The sequence below is a fragment of the Pleurodeles waltl genome, chromosome 6, assembly GCF_031143425.1.
Source record: "Pleurodeles waltl isolate 20211129_DDA chromosome 6, aPleWal1.hap1.20221129, whole genome shotgun sequence".
Classification (NCBI taxonomy): Eukaryota; Metazoa; Chordata; class Amphibia; order Caudata; family Salamandridae; genus Pleurodeles; species Pleurodeles waltl.
In genome coordinates this window covers 1,180,107,401-1,180,129,532 of record NC_090445.1, presented here as the reverse complement: position 1 = coordinate 1,180,129,532, position 22,132 = coordinate 1,180,107,401, and the positions used below count along the sequence as shown (strand labels likewise).

General features: G+C 48.6%; 1 protein-coding gene across 7 annotated transcripts in view; it reads right to left on the bottom strand.

Moving 5' to 3' along the window:
• The window catches only part of LOC138300721 (WASH complex subunit 2-like), a 780,011-nt gene that overhangs the window by 678,794 nt on the left and 79,085 nt on the right, over window positions 1-22,132 (bottom strand). For all 7 annotated transcript variants that reach the window (XM_069240414.1, XM_069240416.1, XM_069240417.1 and 4 more), the window contains exon 9: window positions 9,138-9,228. In XM_069240414.1, the coding sequence (XP_069096515.1) occupies window positions 9,138-9,228 (91 nt within the window). The remainder of the gene's footprint in view (window positions 1-9,137; window positions 9,229-22,132) is intronic.

The window sequence follows — 22,132 nt, the reverse complement described above, 5'->3', positions numbered from 1 at the left end:
GTGCTGGCAAATCGCCTTCTCCCATTGATGCCAACACTAATCCACCCGGATCAAACCGGCTTCATACCCGGCCGCAGTACCCACACAAATATTAGATGCCTGTTAAGATTAATAGCTGAAACCCCGAAACTAGAACACTCACGAACAGCGGTTTCCCTAGATGTGAAAAAGCGTTTGATACACTAGGCTGGCCATACCTGATGGAAGCCCTAAAACACATGGGCTTTGGAAGGAAAATGTCTCTTACCCAGTGTACATCTGTTTGTGGCATTAGTTGCTGCAGATTCACATGCTTTGCATAGTCCGCCGTCTGGTGTTGGGTCGGAGTGTTACAAGTTGTTTTTCTTCGAAGAAGTCTTTTCGAGTCACGAGACCGAGGGACTCCTCCTCCTTTGGTTCCATTGCGCATGGGCGTCGACTCCATGTTAGATTGTTTTCCCCGCAGAGGGTGAGGTAGGAGTTGTGTATGCTAGTAATAGTGCCCATGCAATGGAATGAATAAGTATGTACAAAATGAAGATTAAAATAATATATTTACAAATGTACAAATGTTGAAGATTACTTCCAAACGGCTACAGGCTCCCGGGGAGGCGGGTGGGCGCATGTGAATCTGCAGCGACTAATGCCACAAACAGATGTACACTGGGTAAGTGACATTTTCTGTTCTATGGCATGTGTAGCTGCAGATACACATGCTGTGCATAGACTAGTAAGCAGTTATCTCCCCAAAAGCGGTGGTTCAGCCTGTAGGAGTGGAAGTAGTTTGAAATAAAGTTCTTAGTACAGCTTGACCTACTGTGGCTTGTTGTGCAGATAACACATCTACACAGTAGTGCTTAGTAAATGTGTGAGGCGTAGACCATGTTGCTGCCTTACATATTTCGTTCATTGGAATATTTCCTAGAAAGGCCATGGTAGCACCTTTCTTTCTGGTTGAGTGTGCCTTTGGTGTAATAGGCAGCTCTCTTTTTGCTTTAAGATTGCAGGTTTGGATGCATCTAACTATCCACCTGGCTATACCTTGTTTTGATATTGGATTTCCTGTATGAGGTTTTTGAAATGCAATAAATAGTTGTTTTGTTTTCCTAATTAGTTTTGTTCTATCAATGTAGTACATTAGTGCTCTTTTGATGTCTAATGTATGTAGTGCTCTTTCAGCTATTGAGTCTGGCTGTGGGAAGAACACTGGTAATTCTACTGTTTGATTTAAGTGGAACGGTGAGATAACCTTTGGTAAGAATTTTGGGTTGGTTCTTAGAACTACCTTATTTTTGTGTATTTGAATAAATGGTTCTTGTATAGTAAACACCTGAATTTCACTTACTCTTCTTAGAGATGTAATGGCAACGAGAAATGCAACTTTCCACGTTAGGTATTGCATTTCGCAAGAATGCATGGGTTCGAAAGGTGGGCCCATGAGTCTTGTTAAGACAATATTGAGGTTCCATGAAGGAACAGGTGGTGTCCTTGGTGGTATAATTCTTTTTAGTCCTTCCATAAACGCTTTTATGACCGGTATTCTAAATAGGGAAGTTGAATGAGTAATTTGCAGGTATGCAGATATTGCTGCGAGATGAATCTTTATGGAAGAGAAAGCTAGATTTGACTTTTGCAAATGTAGTAAATACCCTACTACATCTTTTGGAGATGCATGCAATGGTTGAATTTGATTATTATGACAGTAACAAACAAATCTTTTCCATTTACTTGCATAGCAGTGTCTAGTGGAAGGTTTTCTAGCTTGTTTTATGACCTCCATACACTCTTGAGTGAGTCCTAAGTGTCCAAATTCTAGGATTTCAGGAGCCAAATCGCTAGATTCAGCGATGCAGGGTTTGGATGCCTGATCTGTTGTTTGTGTTGTGTTAACAGATCTGGCCTGTTGGGTAGTTTGACATGAGGTACTACTGACAGGTCTAGTAGTGTGGTATACCAAGGTTGTCTTGCCCATGTTGGTGCTATCAGTATGAGTTTGAGTTTGTTTTGACTCAATCTGTTTACTAGATATGGAAGGAGAGGGAGAGGGGGAAAAGCGTACTCAAATATCCCTGACCAATTCATCCATAGAGCATTGCCTTGGGATTGCCAGTGTGGGTACCTGGATGCAAAGTTTTGGCATTTTGCGTTTTCTTTTGTTGCAAATAGATCTATTTGAGGTGTTCCCCAAATTTGGAAGTAATTGTTCAGGATTTGGGGGTGAATTTCCCATTCGTGGACCTGTTGGTGATCCCGAGAGAGATTGTCTGCTAGCTGGTTCTGGATCCCTGGAATAAATTGTGCTATTAGTCGAATGTGGTTGTGAATTGCCCAATGCCATATTTTTTGTGTTAGGAGACACAACTGTGTCGAGTGTCCCCCCCCCCTGTTTGTTCAAATAATACATTGTCGTCATGTTGTCTGTTTTGACAATGTATTTGTGGGTTATCATGGGTTGGAATGCTTTCAATGCTAGAAATACTGCTAATAGTTCTAGGTGATTTATATGAAACTTTCTTTGATGTACGTCCCATTGTCCTTGGATGCTGTGTTGATTGAGGTGTGCTCCCCACCCTGTCATGGAAGCATCTGTTGTTATCACGTATTGTGGCACTGGGTCTTGGAAAGGCCGCCCTTTGTTTAAATTTGTACTGTTCCACCATAGAAGCGAGATGTATGTTTGGCGGTCTATCAACACCAGATCTAGAAGTTGACCCTGTGCATGTGACCATTGTGATGCTAGGCACTGTTGTAAGGGCCGCATGTGCAATCTTGCGTTTGGGACAATGGCTATGCATGAGGACATCATGTCTAGGAGTTTTAATACCATTTTTGCATGTATCTTTTGATTTGGATACATGGCTTGTATCACCTTGTGAAAATTTTGAACCCTTTGTGGGCTTGGAGTGGCTATCCCTTTTGTTGTGTTGATTGTCGCTCCTAAGTATTGCTGTGTTTGATACGGCACAAGGTGTGACTTTGCATAGTTGATGGAGAAACCCAGCTTGTAAAGGGTTTGTATAACATAATCTGTGTGGTGTGAACACTTTGTTAGCGAGTTGGTCTTGATTAGCCAATCGTCTAGGTACGGGAACACGTGTATTTGCTGCCTCCTGATGTGTGCAGCTACTACTGCTAGACACTTTGTAAAGACTCTTGGCGCTGTTGTTATTCCGAATGGCAACACTTTGAATTGGTAGTGTATTCCTTTGAATACGAACCTTAGGTATTTCCTGTGCGAGGGATGTATCGGTATATGGAAATACGCATCTTTTAGATCTAATGTTGTCATGTAGTCTTGCTGTTTCAGCAGTGGGATTACGTCTTGTAATGTCACCATGTGAAAGTGGTCTGATTTGATGTAGGTGTTTAGTGTTCTGAGATCTAATATTGGTCTTAGAGTTTTGTCTTTTTTGGGTATTAGAAAGTACAGTGAGTAAACTCCTGTGTTCTTTTGTGGACCTGGTACTAATTCTATTGTGTCTTTTTGCAGTAATGCCTGAACTTCTAGTCCTAGAAGGTCTAAATGCTGTTTTGACATATTGTGTGTTTTCGGTGGGACGTTTGGAGGGAGTTGGAGAAATTCTATGCAATAACCATGTTGGATAATTGCTAAGACCCAAGTGTCTGTTGTTATTTCCTCCCAAGATTTGTAGAACTGGCTTAGTCTTCCCCCCACTGGTGTTGTGTGAAGGGGTTGAGTGACCTGTGAGTCACTGCTTGTTTTGAGGGGTTTTTGGACCTTTAAATTTTCCCCGGTTTCTTGGGAATTGGCCCCCTTTGTATTGGCCTCGAAAGCCTCCCCTTTGGTATTGTCCCTGGTAGGTAGGCGGTGTTGTTTGTGAGGTGCTGGCTTGTGTGGCTTGACCTCGAAACCCTCCTCTGAAAGTGGTTTTACGAAATGTGCCAAATGTGCCTCTGCCCTGCGGGGAATAAAGTGCGCCCATGGCTTTAGCTGTATCAGTGTCTTTCTTTAATTTTTCAATTGCAGTGTCCACTTCTGGGCCAAACAATTGTTGTTCATTGAACGGCATATTAAGCACTGCCTGCTGTATCTCGGGTTTGAAGCCGGATGTGCGCAGCCATGCGTGCCTCCTTATTGTTACAGCAGTATTTATTGTTCTTGCAGCTGTATCTGCTGCATCCATAGAAGAACGGATTTGGTTGTTGGAAATGTTCTGTCCCTCTTCAACCACTTGTTTTGCCCGTTTTTGGAATTCTTTTGGGAGGTGTTCGATGAGATGCTGCATCTCGTCCCAATGGGCTCTATCATATCGTGCTAGGAGTGCCTGCGAGTTGGCGATGCGCCATTGATTTGCAGCTTGTGCAGCAACCCTTTTCCCCGCTGCATCAAACTTGCGGCTCTCCTTGTCAGGAGGTGGTGCGTCGCCTGATGTGTGTGAGTTGGCTCTTTTACGAGCTGCTCCTACGACAACTGAATCTGGTGTCAGTTGTGATGTAATAAAAGCAGGGTCTGTGGGCGGTGCCTTGTATTTCTTCTCCACCCTTGGAGTTATTGCTCTGCTTTTCACTGGCTCCTTAAAAATTTGTTTAGCGTGCCTTAGCATCCCTGGGAGCATAGGAAGGCTTTGATAATTGCTATGGGTGGATGACAGGGTGTTAAAGAGGAAGTCATCCTCGATAGGCTCTGAGTGCAGCGATACATTATGAAACTCTGCTGCCCTAGCTACCACCTGTGCATATGACGTACTGTACTCAGGCGGTGAGGGCTTAGTGGGGTATGACTCAGGGCTATTGTCTGATACTGGAGCGTCATAGAGATCCCGATCATCTTGGCTCATGGTGGTATGAGCTGGTGATTGTGGCGGAGTCTGTGCCGGTGATATATGAGTTGTCGGTGGTGGAGAGGGTGGTGGAGTTACCTTCTTTACCACTTTTGCTTGTGGTGTCTTGTCTTGGTTTTGGAAATCTAGTTTTCTTTTCCTTCTGATTGGGGGAAGTGTGCTGATCTTCCCTGTCCCACTTTGTATAAAGATCCGCTTTTGCGTGTGATCTACGTCTGTTTCTTTTAATTCCTCCTCAAATCGGTGTCTTTGTAGTTGGGAGGACAGTGATTGTTCCTCTGAATAGGAACTGGCTTTCGGTTCGGTTGCTGGGCGTTTTGGCACTGAAACCGTGCCTTTTGTTATTTTCGGCTCCAATGAGATTTTCCTCTTTTTCGGCGTCGCACCCTCTCGGTGTCGACCATCTTCGGTGCCGCTATCTCTGTGCTGAGCAGCTTCGGTGCCGCTATCTCGGTGTCGACCCTTTTCTGCGGCACTTTCTCGGTCCCGAGATTGCTGCGTGCCTGTGTCCCGACCTGAGTCGGACGATCTCGGCACTGTCACGCCCTTCTTCGGTGCCGATGGACGGTCACCTACTTTATGGGTTGAGCCATGGCCTGTTGGCAGTTGCGTCCCCTGGGCTTTGTCTGTTTTTCCCTGTGATGTTTGTTTCGACGTCTTACTCACGGTTTCTTCGACGTTGAATTCTTCGGAATCCGATTCGTGGATGGAGAATGCTTCTTCTTCTCCCTCTCCCTCGAACCTTCGTTGTCCTTTCGGCGTGGACGCCATCTGTAACCTTCTGGCTCTTCGGTCTCGGAGCGTTTTTCTCGACCGAAACGCTCGACAGGCCTCACACGTCTCTTCTTTGTGCTCGGGTGACAGGCACAAGTTACAGACCAAATGTTGGTCTGTATAGGGATATTTACTGTGGCATTTAGGACAGAATCGGAACGGGGTCCGTTCCATCAGTCTCGATGTTGCACGCGGTCGGGCCGACCAGGCCCCGACGGGGGATCGAAATTACCCCGAAGGGCTACCGGAGCTCTTCTGGATTCGGTGTCGACTCTAATCTAACTCGATACCGAACGAAACAATACCGCCGAATTTTCCGTTGATTCTGACTAACTTTCCGACCCGAAACACGGAGCGAAAAGGAACACGTCCGAACCCGATGGCGGAAAAAAAACAATCTAACATGGAGTCGACGCCCATGCGCAATGGAACCAAAGGAGGAGGAGTCCCTCGGTCTCGTGACTCGAAAAGACTTCTTCGAAGAAAAACAACTTGTAACACTCCGACCCAACACCAGACGGCGGACTATGCAAAGCATGTGTATCTGCAGCTACACATGCCACCGAACCTACATTTATACGCTGGGTCACCACGCTATACGCGGACCCGAAAGCCAGAGTGAAAACAGGCAGCACAATTTCTGAAAGGTTCACGATTGGCAGAGGAACTAGACAGGGATTCCCCTTGTCGCCACTCTTGTTTGCACTGGCTATTGAACCACTTGCAGCGCGACTACGACACGAGGCTGGGGTATCCCAGACGGGAACAAACACAAGTTTGTCTCCCTATATGCGGATGATGCACTAATATACCTTCGTAACCGATCGGAGTCCTTACCGGACCTACTACAACTATTAGATACATTCAGAGACATATCAGGCCTGCGAGTAAATTGGGCGAAATCATGTCTTTTCCCGATGCAATCAATTACGCACCCCCAGAGAGAACTAATATCCACACACAATTTACAATGGTGTTATACCACCTTCAAATACTTAGGGGTACAAATATATCACGATGAATTGGACATTAGAGAGGGGAATCTAGACCGAACGATCAGATCCATAAAAGGCTCGATGCCCTTTTGGTGCTCACTCCCACTCTCACCCATGGGGAGAGTGGCAATAGCTAAAATGATAATACTACCCCGAATCCTGTATTATTTCTCGGCTTTGCTGATCAAACTCCCCAAGAACTACTTTGCATCCCTAAATAGCCTACTAACAGACCTTACGTGGAATACCGGATGCCGTCGAGTGGCCCTCACTAAAACTTATGTGCCGCTAGAGAAGGGGGGGATGGACGCGCCTCAGTTCGAGCTGTACTATGCAGCGGCACAAATACACTGGATCATGGACTGGATTCGTAACCCACACGACTCAGAGGGGCGAATGGTGAACACTTTGCTAGGTCAATGAAACTTATTAAATTGGCTCATCGGCTGAGAAAACTCACCGCAATGCAGCAATACACTGATGGAAGTGGCTGAATGGATATGGCGCTGATACGGGATGACGAAGGGATGTACACCGCCGTATTCACCTAGAATACCATTACCAGCCACTCCGGGATTAAACAGTATAAAAGGTCAGTTCAAATTAGCTACCTGGGTCACTAAAGGCATACACACAATTGGAAATATATTTGAAGAAGGACTTCTACTATCGTATGAGACACTAGCCAATACGTTCGAATTAGGCAGGGGCGAATTTCTAGCGCATAGGGCACTACAGCAAGGAGTGCGCAATACCTGGGGGAACAATAATAGTGAGCCTCACACCTAGACGATACTCCGAGTTATTGCTGGGGGCTGGTGAGCAATCAGATATCTCCTGGATATACAAGATACTGCAGGATTACCCAGAAGCAGCTCAGACACAAGCCAAGACCAGGTGGGAGGCGGCCCTGATGTCACCTCTACCTACACAGAAGTGGAACACAGCTCTGGCAACTACACAAGAGGTATCACGCAATTCTCGTTTCCGATACACACAACTTAATTACTTACACTAGACATATCTGACTCCAGCCAGGTTGAAACGTATGTTCCCACAATCCAATCCAGACTGCCCAAGATGCGGGACACTAGAGGCTGGTTTCCTACATATGACGTGGAGCTGTCTTCCGGTGTTCCATATATGGCAAGAGGCGACGACACAGAGAGCTACCTGGACAGGACTACCCCTGCTCCCTACCCCGGAGTCCTGCCTATTAGGGGTAAGGGCTAAGGCAGAAACACAGGTACCAAACACACTACAGGACAGTGGAGTGGAGATCAAGGGGCTAGACATATGGGACTCCCTCATAGAGCAACTCGAACAAAAAGATGACAATAGACCCCCTTGAACCGTGAATAAACTACCAACAAGTATGTTTCCATGTCAAGCACTGTCACTCCTAAGATCCTGATATATTGAACAACCGGTCTCCCCCCCTCACTCGATGTATAACCTCCTGCTTGCCCCCCCCCTTCCTCCCCCTGCGACTGGCGACTGACTGCTTCTTCCCTTCTCCCTCTGCACCCCACCTCTGCCTTTTCCTCCATCCCCCTCCTTCTGGATACCCCCTCCTCAACTGGTCGGACACATGTTGAGATTATTCATGAACAATTTAATTTCCAAATGGCGTACCACTGTTAATTTTTCTTTTGAATGATGTACAAGAGATCCGTTGATGTATCTTGCGGACAGAAGAGATGTACTAGATACAAGAAGATCTGATATTATAATAATTTGCTGATATGAAAACCCCACTGTAAAATAATGGATGAAAATCAATAAACAGATTTTAAAAAAAATATATATATATATATATATATATATATATATATATATATTTGCCGTATCTTAGTACACTTTATGAATTAATGCAGAAGTGTCTAGTGACCCTGAGTGCATTGCTTATATTTAATTCAAAGAGAAATAAAGTAGGGCCAAAAAAAAAGCAATTTAAAAAAAAACTATTTTGTTAACTTCTTTATGAGCCTCCCCCAATTGTCTTCCAAACCAGACCCCTTCTCATAGTAGCATGTTGGCCCCATAGAATAGGACCTCAAACCTTTGCCAGCAACACCACATCAATTTCAGCAAAGCAAAATTATCTTAAACTTTACTGACTACATGTGTCTGAAGACGTGTCCTTTCGGAATACATGGAATTATCCCTTAAAGTAGATTTTTTTTCACAAGAAAGTAGTGATTCTGTGCTTAAGGCAAATCCTCTAAAATGTGAGGTAACTTTACTAAAGCAGATTAGGATTACTATGAATCTGTCCACAACAGCCAACAACTTGTCAAAACACTATAGCCCTTTATTGAACATGTTTATATAGATCTGAAAGGATAGTATCATCGTAATATTCTACCATAAAACAACTTCTTAATTATAGCAAATTATTTAATTGCTACACCATACAACATGTGGAACAGTGTTTCACAAAAGCTTTAACAAAGAACAATCATGGGAACAGCAGGACAACTTAATATTTGATCTCATTTTCATACTGTATGCAAATCATCTTCACTAAACTATAAAGCATGCTTTACAGGCATCACAGATAACAGCGAATTCAAATGTGACTTACATCCTGAATCTTTATTTGGTTTGTTCGGGATATCCCCTTTAATCCGTGCTGCTAATTCCTCTGCAAAGGAAGTTGGTCTTGGTCTATTTTCCTTTAAAAAAAAAAAAAAAAAAACACAATTTCTTTATGGGTGGTAACATTGCAAAACAACATGCAGGTTTGAGACTGCATGATTCAAAATAGTCTATTGACAGGGATGGCAATTATTTTTGCCTTTAAATATTGTGACATCTCAATCAGGGTACGCAATCAAAGTTCACCATGAACCACTTACATTATAAATAGTCAAAACGATTAGGGTAAATATAATGGCCAGTAAACTGTTTAGCAACTTTCTAAAAACATAATATTCTAATATGGAACTTCACATCGTATTAAGCTAAAAAGAAAACTCTCAGATATTCAGGTTTAGAAGGTCAGCAGCTTTGTCTAAAACATACAATTTCATAAAATAACAAGAGCTTGCACATCAATACCAATGTTGCCAGTGGTCTCATGGCAAGGTATCAAGAGGAAGCCATTAGGTGATTAACTATTTGTGAATCTTCTAAAAATGTGTTCACATTTTAGCCCATCATCTATTGAAAACGTTTACAAAGCATTCATGACAAACTCAATGTATTTAGTTCTTACAGAGGAAATGGTCACTGTAATACTTAAGCCAGAGTGAGATTGTTTAGACTGTAAACAAGTAGGCTGACATCTCTGAAGAATGAGTCTATGAATTATGTGCTGCCTGACATAGTATCTCAGGAGATAATTAAAGGCTTGATTTAATGTTTGGACTGCTTTGCGCACAAATGTGACGCATATGATGCCACCTTATTTCAAGTGACGCAGGATAGATATAACACACTAAAATTGACAAGATCTTGTCACGTTTGTGATGGAGTAATCCATGAGCCAAACCTTAAATCAGGCCCTAATTTATTACATTAGGGAAAGATAAGATTTCTTCCATGACAAAATATGTTAAATCTTCAAGATTATATTTGTGCAATAGAAAGAGCTGTGCACACCATGGAAGGTACAGTGGTGGCAGGGTAGAGACAGGTGAAGAATTTGATTTAATACTATTTCAAATACTGTAAAAGGCTGGATTTGTAGCAGGTATTCGGGGTCCTCAGAGACTGTTCAACATTAGATGCACCATGTAGCATAAAGGCTACTAACCTTTATGTTGTATGCGTCTCAGGGATATGTCAGGAATGCAAATGATTGCACCTGCTTTTCAGACTCTGTAAGGAATCCATGAACTCTTACGTAGAAAGAGTTTGATAGAACTAAGGGGGTCATTCTGACCTCGGCGGTAAAAGGCCCTTACCGCCGGTCAGAAGACCGCCATAACACCGCCGCGGTTAACCGCCACGGTCATTCTGACCCACAACGGCCAAACCTCCAAAATTCCGTCCTCCACTGCAGCCCGCCACATCAGCGGGCAGCGAGAAACTGGAGATGACCAAACCTCCACCGTCACGCCAACAGAAATACGCCCATGCCATTACGACCCACGAATCCACACGGCGGTCATTCAAACGCGGTATTCCATTGGCGCTACACACCGCCGCGGTCAGAATACACACACAGCACCAAAACACAGCCACATTGGACAATTTGAAATACACACACCTGATACACATACACACACCACTCCCACACAATCAACCAACTATAAAACACACACCCACATCACCCACAAACCCCTGCGACCATAATTACTGAGAGAAGGAGAGAGAGACACAGCAGACAATCCAAAGCAAGACACACTGAGGCACACTACACCATCACACACACCACATAGTAGCACAAAGCACCACTCACCAACATACTTATCATCACATACACCACCCCACACCTCAACCACACCACCCCATGGCACCCCAAAGGCACCCACGCTTTTCGGACCAAGAACTCCGGGTCATGGTGGAGGAAATCCTAAGAGTGGAACCCCAGCTCTTCGGCTCGCAGGTGCAGCACACCAGTATAGCTAGGAAGGCGGAGCTATGGCAGCGGATCGTGGACAGGGTCAACGCGGTGGGACAGCATCCCAGGAATAGGGAGGACATCCGCAAAAGATGGAACGACCTACGGGGGAAGGTCCGATCGATGGTCTCCAGGCACAACATCGCGGTCCAGAAGACTGGCGGCGGACCCCCACCCACCCCTCCCGAATTCACATTGTGGGAGCAAGACGTCTTGAACATCCTGCATCCTCAGGGCCTCGCTGGAGTAGCCGGAGGAATGGACTCTGGTAAGTCCAATCTCAACTACTATATCCCCCCTACCCCACCAGCATGCCAACCACACAGGGCCCCTGTCACTAGCCCGGACCAGGAACAGCCTACCACCTCCGCCGGCGTTGTGGACAGGAGGTCCCAACACCTCGACAGCCCCCCAGAACCCCACCTCCTGCTGAAGAACAACCACCCCGTAAGAGGAGCCTGAGACCAAAAAAAAAGACAGAGTAGGATGTCAAGACCCCCGCCAGCAGGACATACCCCCTCAAGTCTTCCCACTGTCCCACATTGCCACCCTGTCCAACCATGAACTGCCTATGCTCCATCCTTCCACAGGCAAAAGGACAATGCACATGTGAGACTGAGAACTGGACTCTGCCATGGATATTCCTCCACCCCCACCCATCACCCCTAGAATCACATGTACCGATATCTAGCACTGTAAATAAATCAAATTTTGCACACAAATCTGTTTTGAGTCATGCTGTATTATTAACAAATGTATTACATATTACTGTTCAATTTCTGTTCTGTCAATTAGTCATGACAACATACCAATGTCAATACGCTGTATTTCATGGGCGAACCAAGCAGAAGTCAGGTACTGAGTCAGACAGCACTGAGAAGGGAAGGGAAAGGCAAAAATTAATGAAAAACATCTGTGGGGAACTACAGAAAGTACAGATGCAGGAGGCTATAAGCAATTGTGAAATGGCGTGGGTGATTCTTACCTGTGTGTTACTGGAAATACTGTTGTATCACTCTGTCCCTATTGTCTGTGTCGTCCTCAGAGTCTTCCTCCTCTTCACTCTCCACAGGCTCCACGGCTTCTACAACACCACCATCTGGACCATCCTCCTGCAGGAAAGGCACCTGGCGTCGCAAAGCCAGGTTGTGGAGCATACAGCACGCCACGATGATATGGCACATCTTCTTTGGTGAGTACATTAGGGATCCACCTGTCATATGCAGGCACCTAAACCTGGCCTTCAGGAGCCCAAAGGTTCGCTCAATCACCCTCCTAGTACGCCCATGGGCCTCATTGTACCGTTCCTCTGCCCTGGTCCTGGGATTCCTCACTGGGGTCAGTAGCCACGGCAGGTTGGGGTAACCAGAGTCACCTATTAGCCACACACGCTGTCTCTCTAGCTGTTCCATCACATAGGGAATGCTGCTATTTCGCATAACATACGCGTCATGCACTGACCCTGGGAACTTGGCATTTACATGGGAGATGTACTGGTCAGCCAAACAGACCACCTGGATATTCATTGAATGGTAATTCTTCCTGTTCCTGTACACCTGTTCATCGTCATTTGGGGGGACTAAAGCCACATGGGTCCCATCAATTGCACCAATGATGTTGGGGATGTGTCCAAGGGCATAGAAATCAGCTTTCACTGTAGGCAAATCACCCTTCTCTGGGAAAATGATGTAGCTCCGCATGAGTTTCATCAGGGCAGACAACACTCTGGATAAGATCTTGGAAAACATAGGCTGAGACATCCCAGATGACATGGCCACTGTTGTCTGGAATGAGCCAGTTGCAAAGAAATGGAGGACAGACAGAACCTGCACTAGAGGGGGAATTCCTGTGGGTTGGCGGAATGGGGACATCAGGGCTGGCTCCAGCTGGGCACACAGTTTATGGATGGAGGCACGGTCAAGTCGGTATCGTAGTATTATATGGCGTTCTTCCATTGTCGACAGGTCCACCAGCGGCCGGTACACGCGAGGATTCCTCCTTCTCATCGCTAGTCCCAGCGGACGGTGCCTAGGAAGGAGAATATGGAGTACAGAGTCAATCCACTCACAGGTACGTACAACACAGCTTGCACAGTACAGGTAAATGTATGGTTTGATATGTTTGTATGTGTGCCATTGCAAGGCCTAGGCCTGTGTGACGCATTAGAAATTAAGCCATGTGGGCCCTTGAAATGGCCGATGCCTGACCTGTGAAGTGGGACAATGGGATGTGAGGTCACTGCGCTGGCGGGGCACACCGTGGCGGTAGGCGGTCGAAGACCGCTGTGCGAAGACGCATTGGTTAACATTGAAGCCTATGGGTTTCAGGAGCCAATGACGATGTGCGCCGGCGGTCGCGGGACACACCGCCGCGGGCGTGACCGCCATTTTCTATCTGCTCAATCATTCGAGACCTGATCATCCACAGGAGAGGACCTATACTGCAAGTGCTGCTGTGAACTCGGTCTGGAAGTGACAATGGCTGCTGCTACTGGTGAAAGGGCCCCCGCCTTCAGTTCAGAAGAGTTTGAGAAGCTCGTGGACGGGGTCCTCCCCCAGTATGCGCAACTCTACGGTCCTCCAGACCAACAGGTGAGTACACTCAGTGCACATTGAATGGGTTATGCCTGTGTGGAGGGGGGGGGATGTAAATTGGTGGGGTGTGGAGGGAATGGGGAGTGCAACGCACGACAGATGAGAGAATGGGAACCATGACAAGGTTGGGGAGAGGGGGGGGCATGTACTCCAAACATGCAGATATGTGACGGTTTCTCTTTCCCACCCTGTACATGTCAAACAGGTGAGCGCCCACCAGAAAATCGATATTTGGCGTGCCATCGCCGAGGAAGTCCGGAACTTGGGGGTCCACAACAGACGGGGCACCCACTGCCGCAAGAGGTGGGAGGACATCCGCCGCGGAACGAGGAAGACCGCAGAAACACTGCTGGGGATGGCCTCCCGACCTAGGAGGGGTGCCAGTCACACCATGACCCCCCTGATGTCCCGGATCCTGGCGGTGGCCTACCCTAATTTGGATGGGCGCTTGAGGACAGCACAGCAGACACAAGGGGGTGAGTATCCGCACATTCTCCTATCTGTATGCGCATTGGAGGCGTCTGGGTGGGGGAGGAGGGCTGTGGGTGACATTAGGCCCGGGCGCTCTCTGTAGTGTAGTCCGTTCCCTTAGGCATGGCCCTGTGCCCCCGCCCCCCACCTCTGTAGGGTGCCAAGTGCAGCTACCCATGCTCCAGCATCACACATGTGCGCGTGTGTTGTCCCTAGACCTGTTTGCCTAGTCAGAAGTACTGAGTAGTGTACCCCAAGTTCGCGACTTAGTGCACGAGGCACCTGTGTCTGTCCTCTCCGCAAAGGGTATTGCTAAGGCATGCACTCAACTTTGTTTCATTTCTCCCCCCACCCTAAATCTTTGTCTTCTTGTGTTTTAGCATCATCAGGCGGAGGAGATTTGGCGTCGGAGCAGGAGGGAGCTGCAGGTCACCAGGCCCCGGTGGGCACTGACACAGACACCGAGGGCACCAGTGATCCGGAGGGCGAGGGGAGCACCACAACGGGGGCCGGTGGAGACACCAGCGACACGGACACGTCCTCGTTTGGGAGCTCCCTAGCGGTGGCGGCACCATCTGTGCCACCCCGCAACAACAGGTACAGCCGCCACCCAGCGCACCAGCACCGCCCTCCCAGCAGCCCCTCAGTCTTCGCTCTGTGGCCGCTCGGCCAGGAAGGCGCGCGTCTTCTTCGCCCCAGGCATCTCAGCCCCTGCCTCTGTTACCCCTGCTGCCCTCAGTGCGGAGCTCATTGACCTGGTGAGGACGGTCATTGTTGGGCAGACTACCCTTCTGAATGCCATCCAGGGGGTGGAAAGGGAGGTGCATCGGAGCAATGCCTACCTGGAGGGCATTCATTCGGGTCAGGCTGCCCATCAACGAGCGTTCACTGCTCTGGCCTCAGCACTGACGGCAGCCATTGTCCCTGTCTCCAGTCTCCCTCTTCTATCTGCCTCCACCCTTTCTCTGTCTCCTGTACCTCAACCTATCCCATCCACACCATCAGACCAGCCTGCACACACCTCAACACCCAAGGCCAGCTCATCCAAACATAAGCACCACAGAAAACACAAGCATTCACCCAAGCAACACACAGATGCAGACATATCAACAGTCACTACCACCTCTGTGTCCCCGTCCTCCTCGTCTCCCTCCTCCCTCCCTGTGACGTCTACACTCACACCTGCATGCACCCCAACATCAGCCAGTTCTTCCACCACCAGCAAACCCTCCACTACAGTCCGCACACCTGCAGTCACCACCCCCACTGGCATTTACACATCCCCTGTGTCCTCTCCCACTGTGTCTGTCACCCCCTCTTCCAAGACACATAAACGCAGGCAGACACCCAAACAACAGCCAACCACATCACCACAGCCTACGTCCCAGTCACCTGCACCCAAGGACAGCACACCTGGCTCTCATACAACCACATCCTCTTCCTCCACTTCTCTCACCACTACTCCTACCCCTTACCTTGGTCCCAAGAAAAATTACCTCTCCTGTTTTGACCTCTTTCCCTCCCCCGACCCACCCCCTCCAACTGGGAAAAGTCCCAAGGGCACCTCAGCCACCACCAGCCCAACTACTACAGTGCAAGTGGTGCATGGCATGTGGAGTCCACCCTTTGGCAGCAGTAACACTTCGGTGAGCAGCAAGGGGACAGCCAGCCCCCCCCCAGGCAAGAGGACCCGGAAATTGAAGGGCCGCCGTGAGCGGACAGAGACGGCTGCCCCCAAGGAGGTGACTCCGGCCACTTCACCGGCCACAGCAGCCAGGGGAGGCAAGGGCCCGAGAGCCCCATCTAAGGAGCGGAAGGACAGCAGGGCGGAGAGGACAACCACCAGGAGCGCGGAGCAGGAGGGCCCCACAAGCCCCATCCCGGCTGCAAGGGACGACACAAAAGGGCCCAGGACTCACTCCCCGAAGGGGCCCGACACAGCACGGTCGGAGGGCGACTGAGCAGGGTGTCCAGGCCAGGTATGACTCCCTTGACATACTGCAAGAGCACCGCTGAACAGGGCCCCGCCGTGAAGACAGGTACCGCTGAACAGGGCCCCGCCGTGAAGACAGGTACCGCTGAACAGGGCCCCGCCGTGAAGACAGGTACCGCTGAACAGGGCCCCGCCGTGAAGACAGGTACCGCTGAACAGGGCCCCGCCGTGAAGACAGGTACCGCTGAACAGGGCCCCGCCGTGAAGACAGGTACCGCTGAACAGGGCCCCGCCGTGAAGACAGGTACCGCTGAACAGGGCCCCGCCGTGAAGACAGGTACCGCTGAACAGGGCCCCGCCGTGAAGACAGGTACCGCTGAACAGGGCCCCGCCGTCTCAAGCACCGCTCCGCTGGGCCCTGCCTGTCAAGCACCGCTCCGCTGGGCCCTGCCTGTCAAGCACCGCTCCGCTGGGCCCTTCCTGTCAAGCACCGCTCCGCTGGGCCCTTCCTGTCAAGCACCGCTCCGCTGGGCCCTTCCTGTCAAGCACCGCTCCGCTGGACATCGCCATGTCATGCACCGCTCCGCTGGACATCGCCATGTCATGCACCGCTGCGCTGGGTCCTTCCTGTCAAGCACCGCTGCGCTGGGCCCTTCCTGTCAAGCACCGCTCCGCTGGACCCTTCCTGTCAAGCACCGCTCCGCTGGACCCTTCCTGTCAAGCACCGCTCCGCTGGACATCGCCATGTCATGCACCGCTGCGCTGGGTCCCGCCGTCTCAGGCACTGTTTATGGTTCACTGTGCCCACCATGCCTCCTCCTTGACCAGTGGACTCTGTAATCCACCTGAGAGACTGTGGCTTTGCACTCCCCAGGATGGCACAGTGGGCAATCCACCCACTGTAGAGACTTGAGAGACTGTGGCTTTGCACTCCCCAGGATGGTCCAGTGGGCAACCCACCCACTGCAGAGACTTGAGAGACTGTGGCTTTGCACTCCCCAGGATGGTACAGTGGGCAACCCACCCACTGTAGAGACTTGAGAGACTGTGGCTTTGCACTCCCCAGGATGGTACAGTGGGCAACCCACCCACTGTAGAGACATTGAGAGACTGTGGCTTTGCACTCCCCAGGATGGTCCAGTGGGCAACCCACCCACTGCAGAGACTTGAGAGACTGTGGCTTTGCACTCCCCAGGATGGTACAGTGGGCATGGTGGCTCCTCGTGGATCTGGCGTCGTGGACTCATGTGGCTGTGGTGGCCCCCCCTTCCCTTCCCCCTGAGGTGCCTGTAGTTTTGACATCGGATGCCCCTGCAGTGTTCTCTCCAAAGGACTCAGGTCTCGTGTGTGGGCTTTGCCCTTGTTTCGCAGAACCTTGGCCCACGGACATGTTAGATTCGTAGGATGTGCAGGACTTGTTACTTCAGTGATACACTGATGTGTATATCTTTTTGGTTTTTGTAAATATTTTTCACGGTTGCTCAATTATTTCCAGGTGCTTTTTTTGTACATGAAAATTTATTCAAAATTTGGTTGTGTCATTGTATTTTTAAAGGGTCTTTGTGTGGTGTCACTGTGACTTCCTGCTCTGCATTGGTGTGTACATATTGGGGGGGGGGTGGGGGGGTCGCATATGTGTATGCCCATAACCTTTCTTCCTCCCCCCTCCCGTGTGTCGTAGGTGCAGTACTCACCGTTGACGTCTGCGCCGGAGTTCGTACTAGTGGTAGATGAGCAGGTAGACGAGAGCAGGTATGATGTTCAATTCGGGTTCCATGCTGTCCGGATTCCGCGTGGAGTGTCTCGAGGTGAGCGTTTTCCATTGGAAATGTCTGTTTCCGCCGTGTTTTTATCGGCGGGGCTCCCGCCCCGGAAAAGGTGGCGGATTGGTGGGTCGTGATAGGGTGGGCGGTACATTGTCTGCCGCCTGGCTGTTGGCGGTGACCGCCCCGCTGTTTGTTTGTTCCGCCGTGGCGGTCGGAGTGTTAATGCGGCGGGCTGTGTTGGCGGTTCCCGCCAGGGTCAGAATTGCATTTTTTTGACCGCCGGCCTGTTGGCGGGTTGGCCGCTGCTTTATCACCGACCGCCAGGGTCAGAATGACCCCCTAAGTGTTCTGTTCTTGACTAGCAGACATGAAGTTTTGCTGTACAGAGGAAAGGATTGTGATTAAAGATTTGATTGGAATAGCCCTTAAGATGCTACAATTAACTCAGGGACAATGTCGGTCTATATTCTGGAATAAAGATAGATTGAATGTGGCCTGACAATGAGGAAGTTCTATTAGACACTCCCTCCCTTAAAGTAGAGCAGTGGTCTTCAGGTCAAGAATGGCCTTCACTACATCGTGTATCAAGGAGCTGGAAAAGGTGGTGCCAGCCCTGAAGGATGAGCTATCTGATGCTGAGGAGCGCTTCAGCTGCTACAACATTCGGCTAGTGGGGGGTCCTAAAGAGGGCAGAGAAACCCTGCACAGAGGTAATCCTTGACAACTGGTTGTCTTTGATGGTGCTGGAGGGGAAAACGTCCAAGTGGTTTACAAATGGCACAAAGGGTTACTGGTCACTCTTCGGCAACCAGGCCCTGCCAAGGGCGATCGTAGTCCGGTTGTTCAGCTTCCAGGACATGAGAAACATCCTACAAATGGCACAAAATACTTTTGTACAATGTTAATAATTTGGGGAGCAAGCTAAAAAAGGGGAACAGTGCCTAAATCACTGGCTAAGCATGATCCAGACGTGATTCTATTGCATACAGGTTCCTATACTGGTGGAGCTACTGGCTCCTGGCCCATTCTAGATTCTCCCTGGGTTGAGCGAAATAGGGGCAATGGCAAAAAGACGCTGCTACTGCAGGTCACCAAAATGTGGGCGCACCCCCAGGGCTCTAATGCAGCCACAGGGGAAAGTTGGAACGCCATTTGGTTGGTGGTGGCCTCCTGGTACTTACCCCTGGGACTGCAGCGAGACAGGCTGGTGAAATTAGGCAAGTGGATTACAAATACACCTGAAGACCAGATACTGGTAGGAGGGGGGACCTCAACATAACCCTTGTAGGGAACATGGACTGAGTGACCAATTCAGGGATCCCCAGAAGGTGGGCACCTGGCTAGGAGATTTCCTAGATGTGACTGGGCTGGCCTACATATGGAGGGCCCACAACCACCAACAACAATACTCATATGCCTCCAACTCAATTAGATCAATGTCCCGACTGGACTACCTATTAGTGCCGCACCAAATGGTGGGAGACGTTTGGACTACAGAATACCACATCAGGGGATCTCAGACCACACCCCAATGATGACATCATGGTGACTGGACTCCCCAGACTGGAGAGAGGCTGGAGACTGCACCCGTGGGAAGTGACTGATAAAGCTGTGAGGGAAGTGACATGAGAAGCCACCGAAATTGAAGGGACGGAGAACTCTAGCTTTACAATGTTGGAGGCACACAAAATGTGCCTTGGAGGGGATCTGATAGTCCATGTAACAAGGAAAAAGAGGAAAAGGGAGAAATCATGCAAAGACGGGGGGGGGGGTGGAGGAAGAGATGAATACGTGTTGCATCTCAGGGGTAAGCAGGCAATGGCCTTTGAGGCACTTAGGGAAGAATACCGCAGTCTGGCTCAAAAAGAAGCAAGGCAGCTCTTCAGAAACAAGCAGGGAAGGTTGTATTATTTGGGAAACAGGACAGGCAAGCTGCTGGCCTGGCTTGCCAGAAAGAAAGAGGGACAAAGACAGATACATAGAGTGTCCACCTATCATGAGAGGGAAATCATGTGGAGACCCCATGAGAAATTGCACAGGCCTTCGAGGATCACCTGTAAAAGAAAAAGTGCAACTCAAAACTGGGAGATAACCCTACCGATGGACAGAATTGTGGGAGGGACCTCCAAATTCTCAGATTGGAGGAGGAAGTGAGCAGGTCTTTAGAAGGGGAAGTGAATGTGGACGAAATCTTGGAGGAAATGGGTTACCACTGGATGTCCATAAGGGTATGAAATCCCGCATAGTGACTCTCATGAAAGCAATGTTCGAGTTGACACTGAGGAAAGGGACTCTGCCAAGGGATTTGAGGCAGGTAGATATTGCCCTTATCCACAAGGAGGGTAACCAGCAGGAAGATTGTGCCTCGCTGAACATGGAATGGATTGGAAAGAGATTTGCATAGCGCACTATGCCCACAGGTGTCAAAGCGCTAATGTCAGTACTAGAAAAAAGATTGGCTGCAACCAGAGAGCTGCAATCACAGGAGGGAGAAGAGAAAGGTTTTCAATTGTTTGCGGAAATCTACAAAGGAGTTCAAGCTTGCAATGGGTATAGGCATAGTGTTCCACAGTTTCGCTGCTGATACCAAAAAGGAGCGACCGTCCCACCTGGCTTGCTGGAATCTAGGAAAGGTTGCCATCCTAAGAGAATATGATCCTCACAGTCTTTTTAGGGTATACCAGTGAAATGCTTAAGAGCCAACTACACCATGCAAAGTGCTCTATATGGCTTCAGTAGAGGCAGCCAGTTAAGGGAGTGCATGCTTCCCCTAACTGAGAATTGTTCAGGAACATTCAGGACAAGACAGGCTGCGACTTTCTGAATGACCTGCAGTTTATTAAGCAGAACTTACTGATGTTTAAGTATAAAGCATTGCAATAGTCTAGGAATGAGGTAATTAAAGTGACGAATACTACTATTCTGAGTTCCTGAGGAATAGGTGGAAAGAGAAAAGCAGGAACTCACAGTCTTATTGGCTTGGGTGTTAAATGTAGGAGTGTTGTCAAAAATTACCCCTAGGGTCTTTGCAAGGGCCACTGGAATAGGTAAAGGACCACACATCTCAGGCCACCAGAGTTCTGACCACACCGAATGCTGTGCCCCAAAGACCAAAATCTCTGTCTTTTCTGAGTTTAATTTTTATCAATTCTCCTTCATCCATGCACTGACGATGATCATACAGAGTTTGAACTATCTGCTACATAGGGTCTGCATAGGACAGTACCTGAAAGCCAACCAACCACACCAGTTTAGTCACGGGGGCCATATATATGTTAAATATAGTGGAGCTGAGGGAGGACCTCCGTGGAACCCCCAAGGGGGAGCCTGAACAGCTCTGCCCTGAAATTCCTGCAGCTGATTATTTGAGAAAGGAGCCCAGGAGGTCCAAAGCAGTATCCCTGATGGGGATATTGTGTCAAATGCCGCTTACAAATCCTACAATACCAAGATAGCAGCACCTCCTTGGTCCACCTCGCAACAAATGAAATTCACGGCGTCAACAAGCGCAGACTGCTGTGACCACTTAGGAACCCATTCTGTGAAGGATTCAAAAGGTTACAAGTAGCAATAAATTCAACCAGTTCCTGGTCGATATATTTTACAAGGCTTTTTGACGGTGCGGGCAGAAGAGAAATAGGGTGCAGGCTTTTTAGGTCCCATGGATTCCCATTGGGTTTCTTCTGAAGAGGAATAACTACTGCTTCCTTCCAAGGTCGGGGAAACATTCCTGTTGTCATTATCCGATAGAAGACTTTTTAATAAGAAAATCGAAATCTGATCAGGGGTGAGTTGTAGAACTCTAGGAGGGTAGGGGCCATCAGGTGAACCTGATTTCATGTTTAATAAGGAGTTTTGTTTTTCTTCACTTTTATTGGGGAGCTTGGAGGAAAAGCAGATACAACTGCAGAGGAATGTTGATCCATACAATCCTCCGCAGTCAACGTGAGAGGAGGCCTATTCTCATTCACATTAAAGTTGGAATAGATCTTCAAAGTTTCTTCTGTAAAGTAAACTGCAACATTGTTCCAGAAACTTTGTGAGTTCTCCAAAGACTGCTGGGCCGGAGGTGTAAGAGCTCTTTAACCATCTAGGAGAGTTTGTTAGGAATATTAGTGGCAGACCTGATTTTGTTATTGTAGTGAGAAGATTTGGCACTCCGATAGCACACTTATACATGAGTAGCAATTCTGTATGTTTGCCTTTCTCCTTTAGAGTGTAACATGGGAACAAAAGTTGTACTGGCAA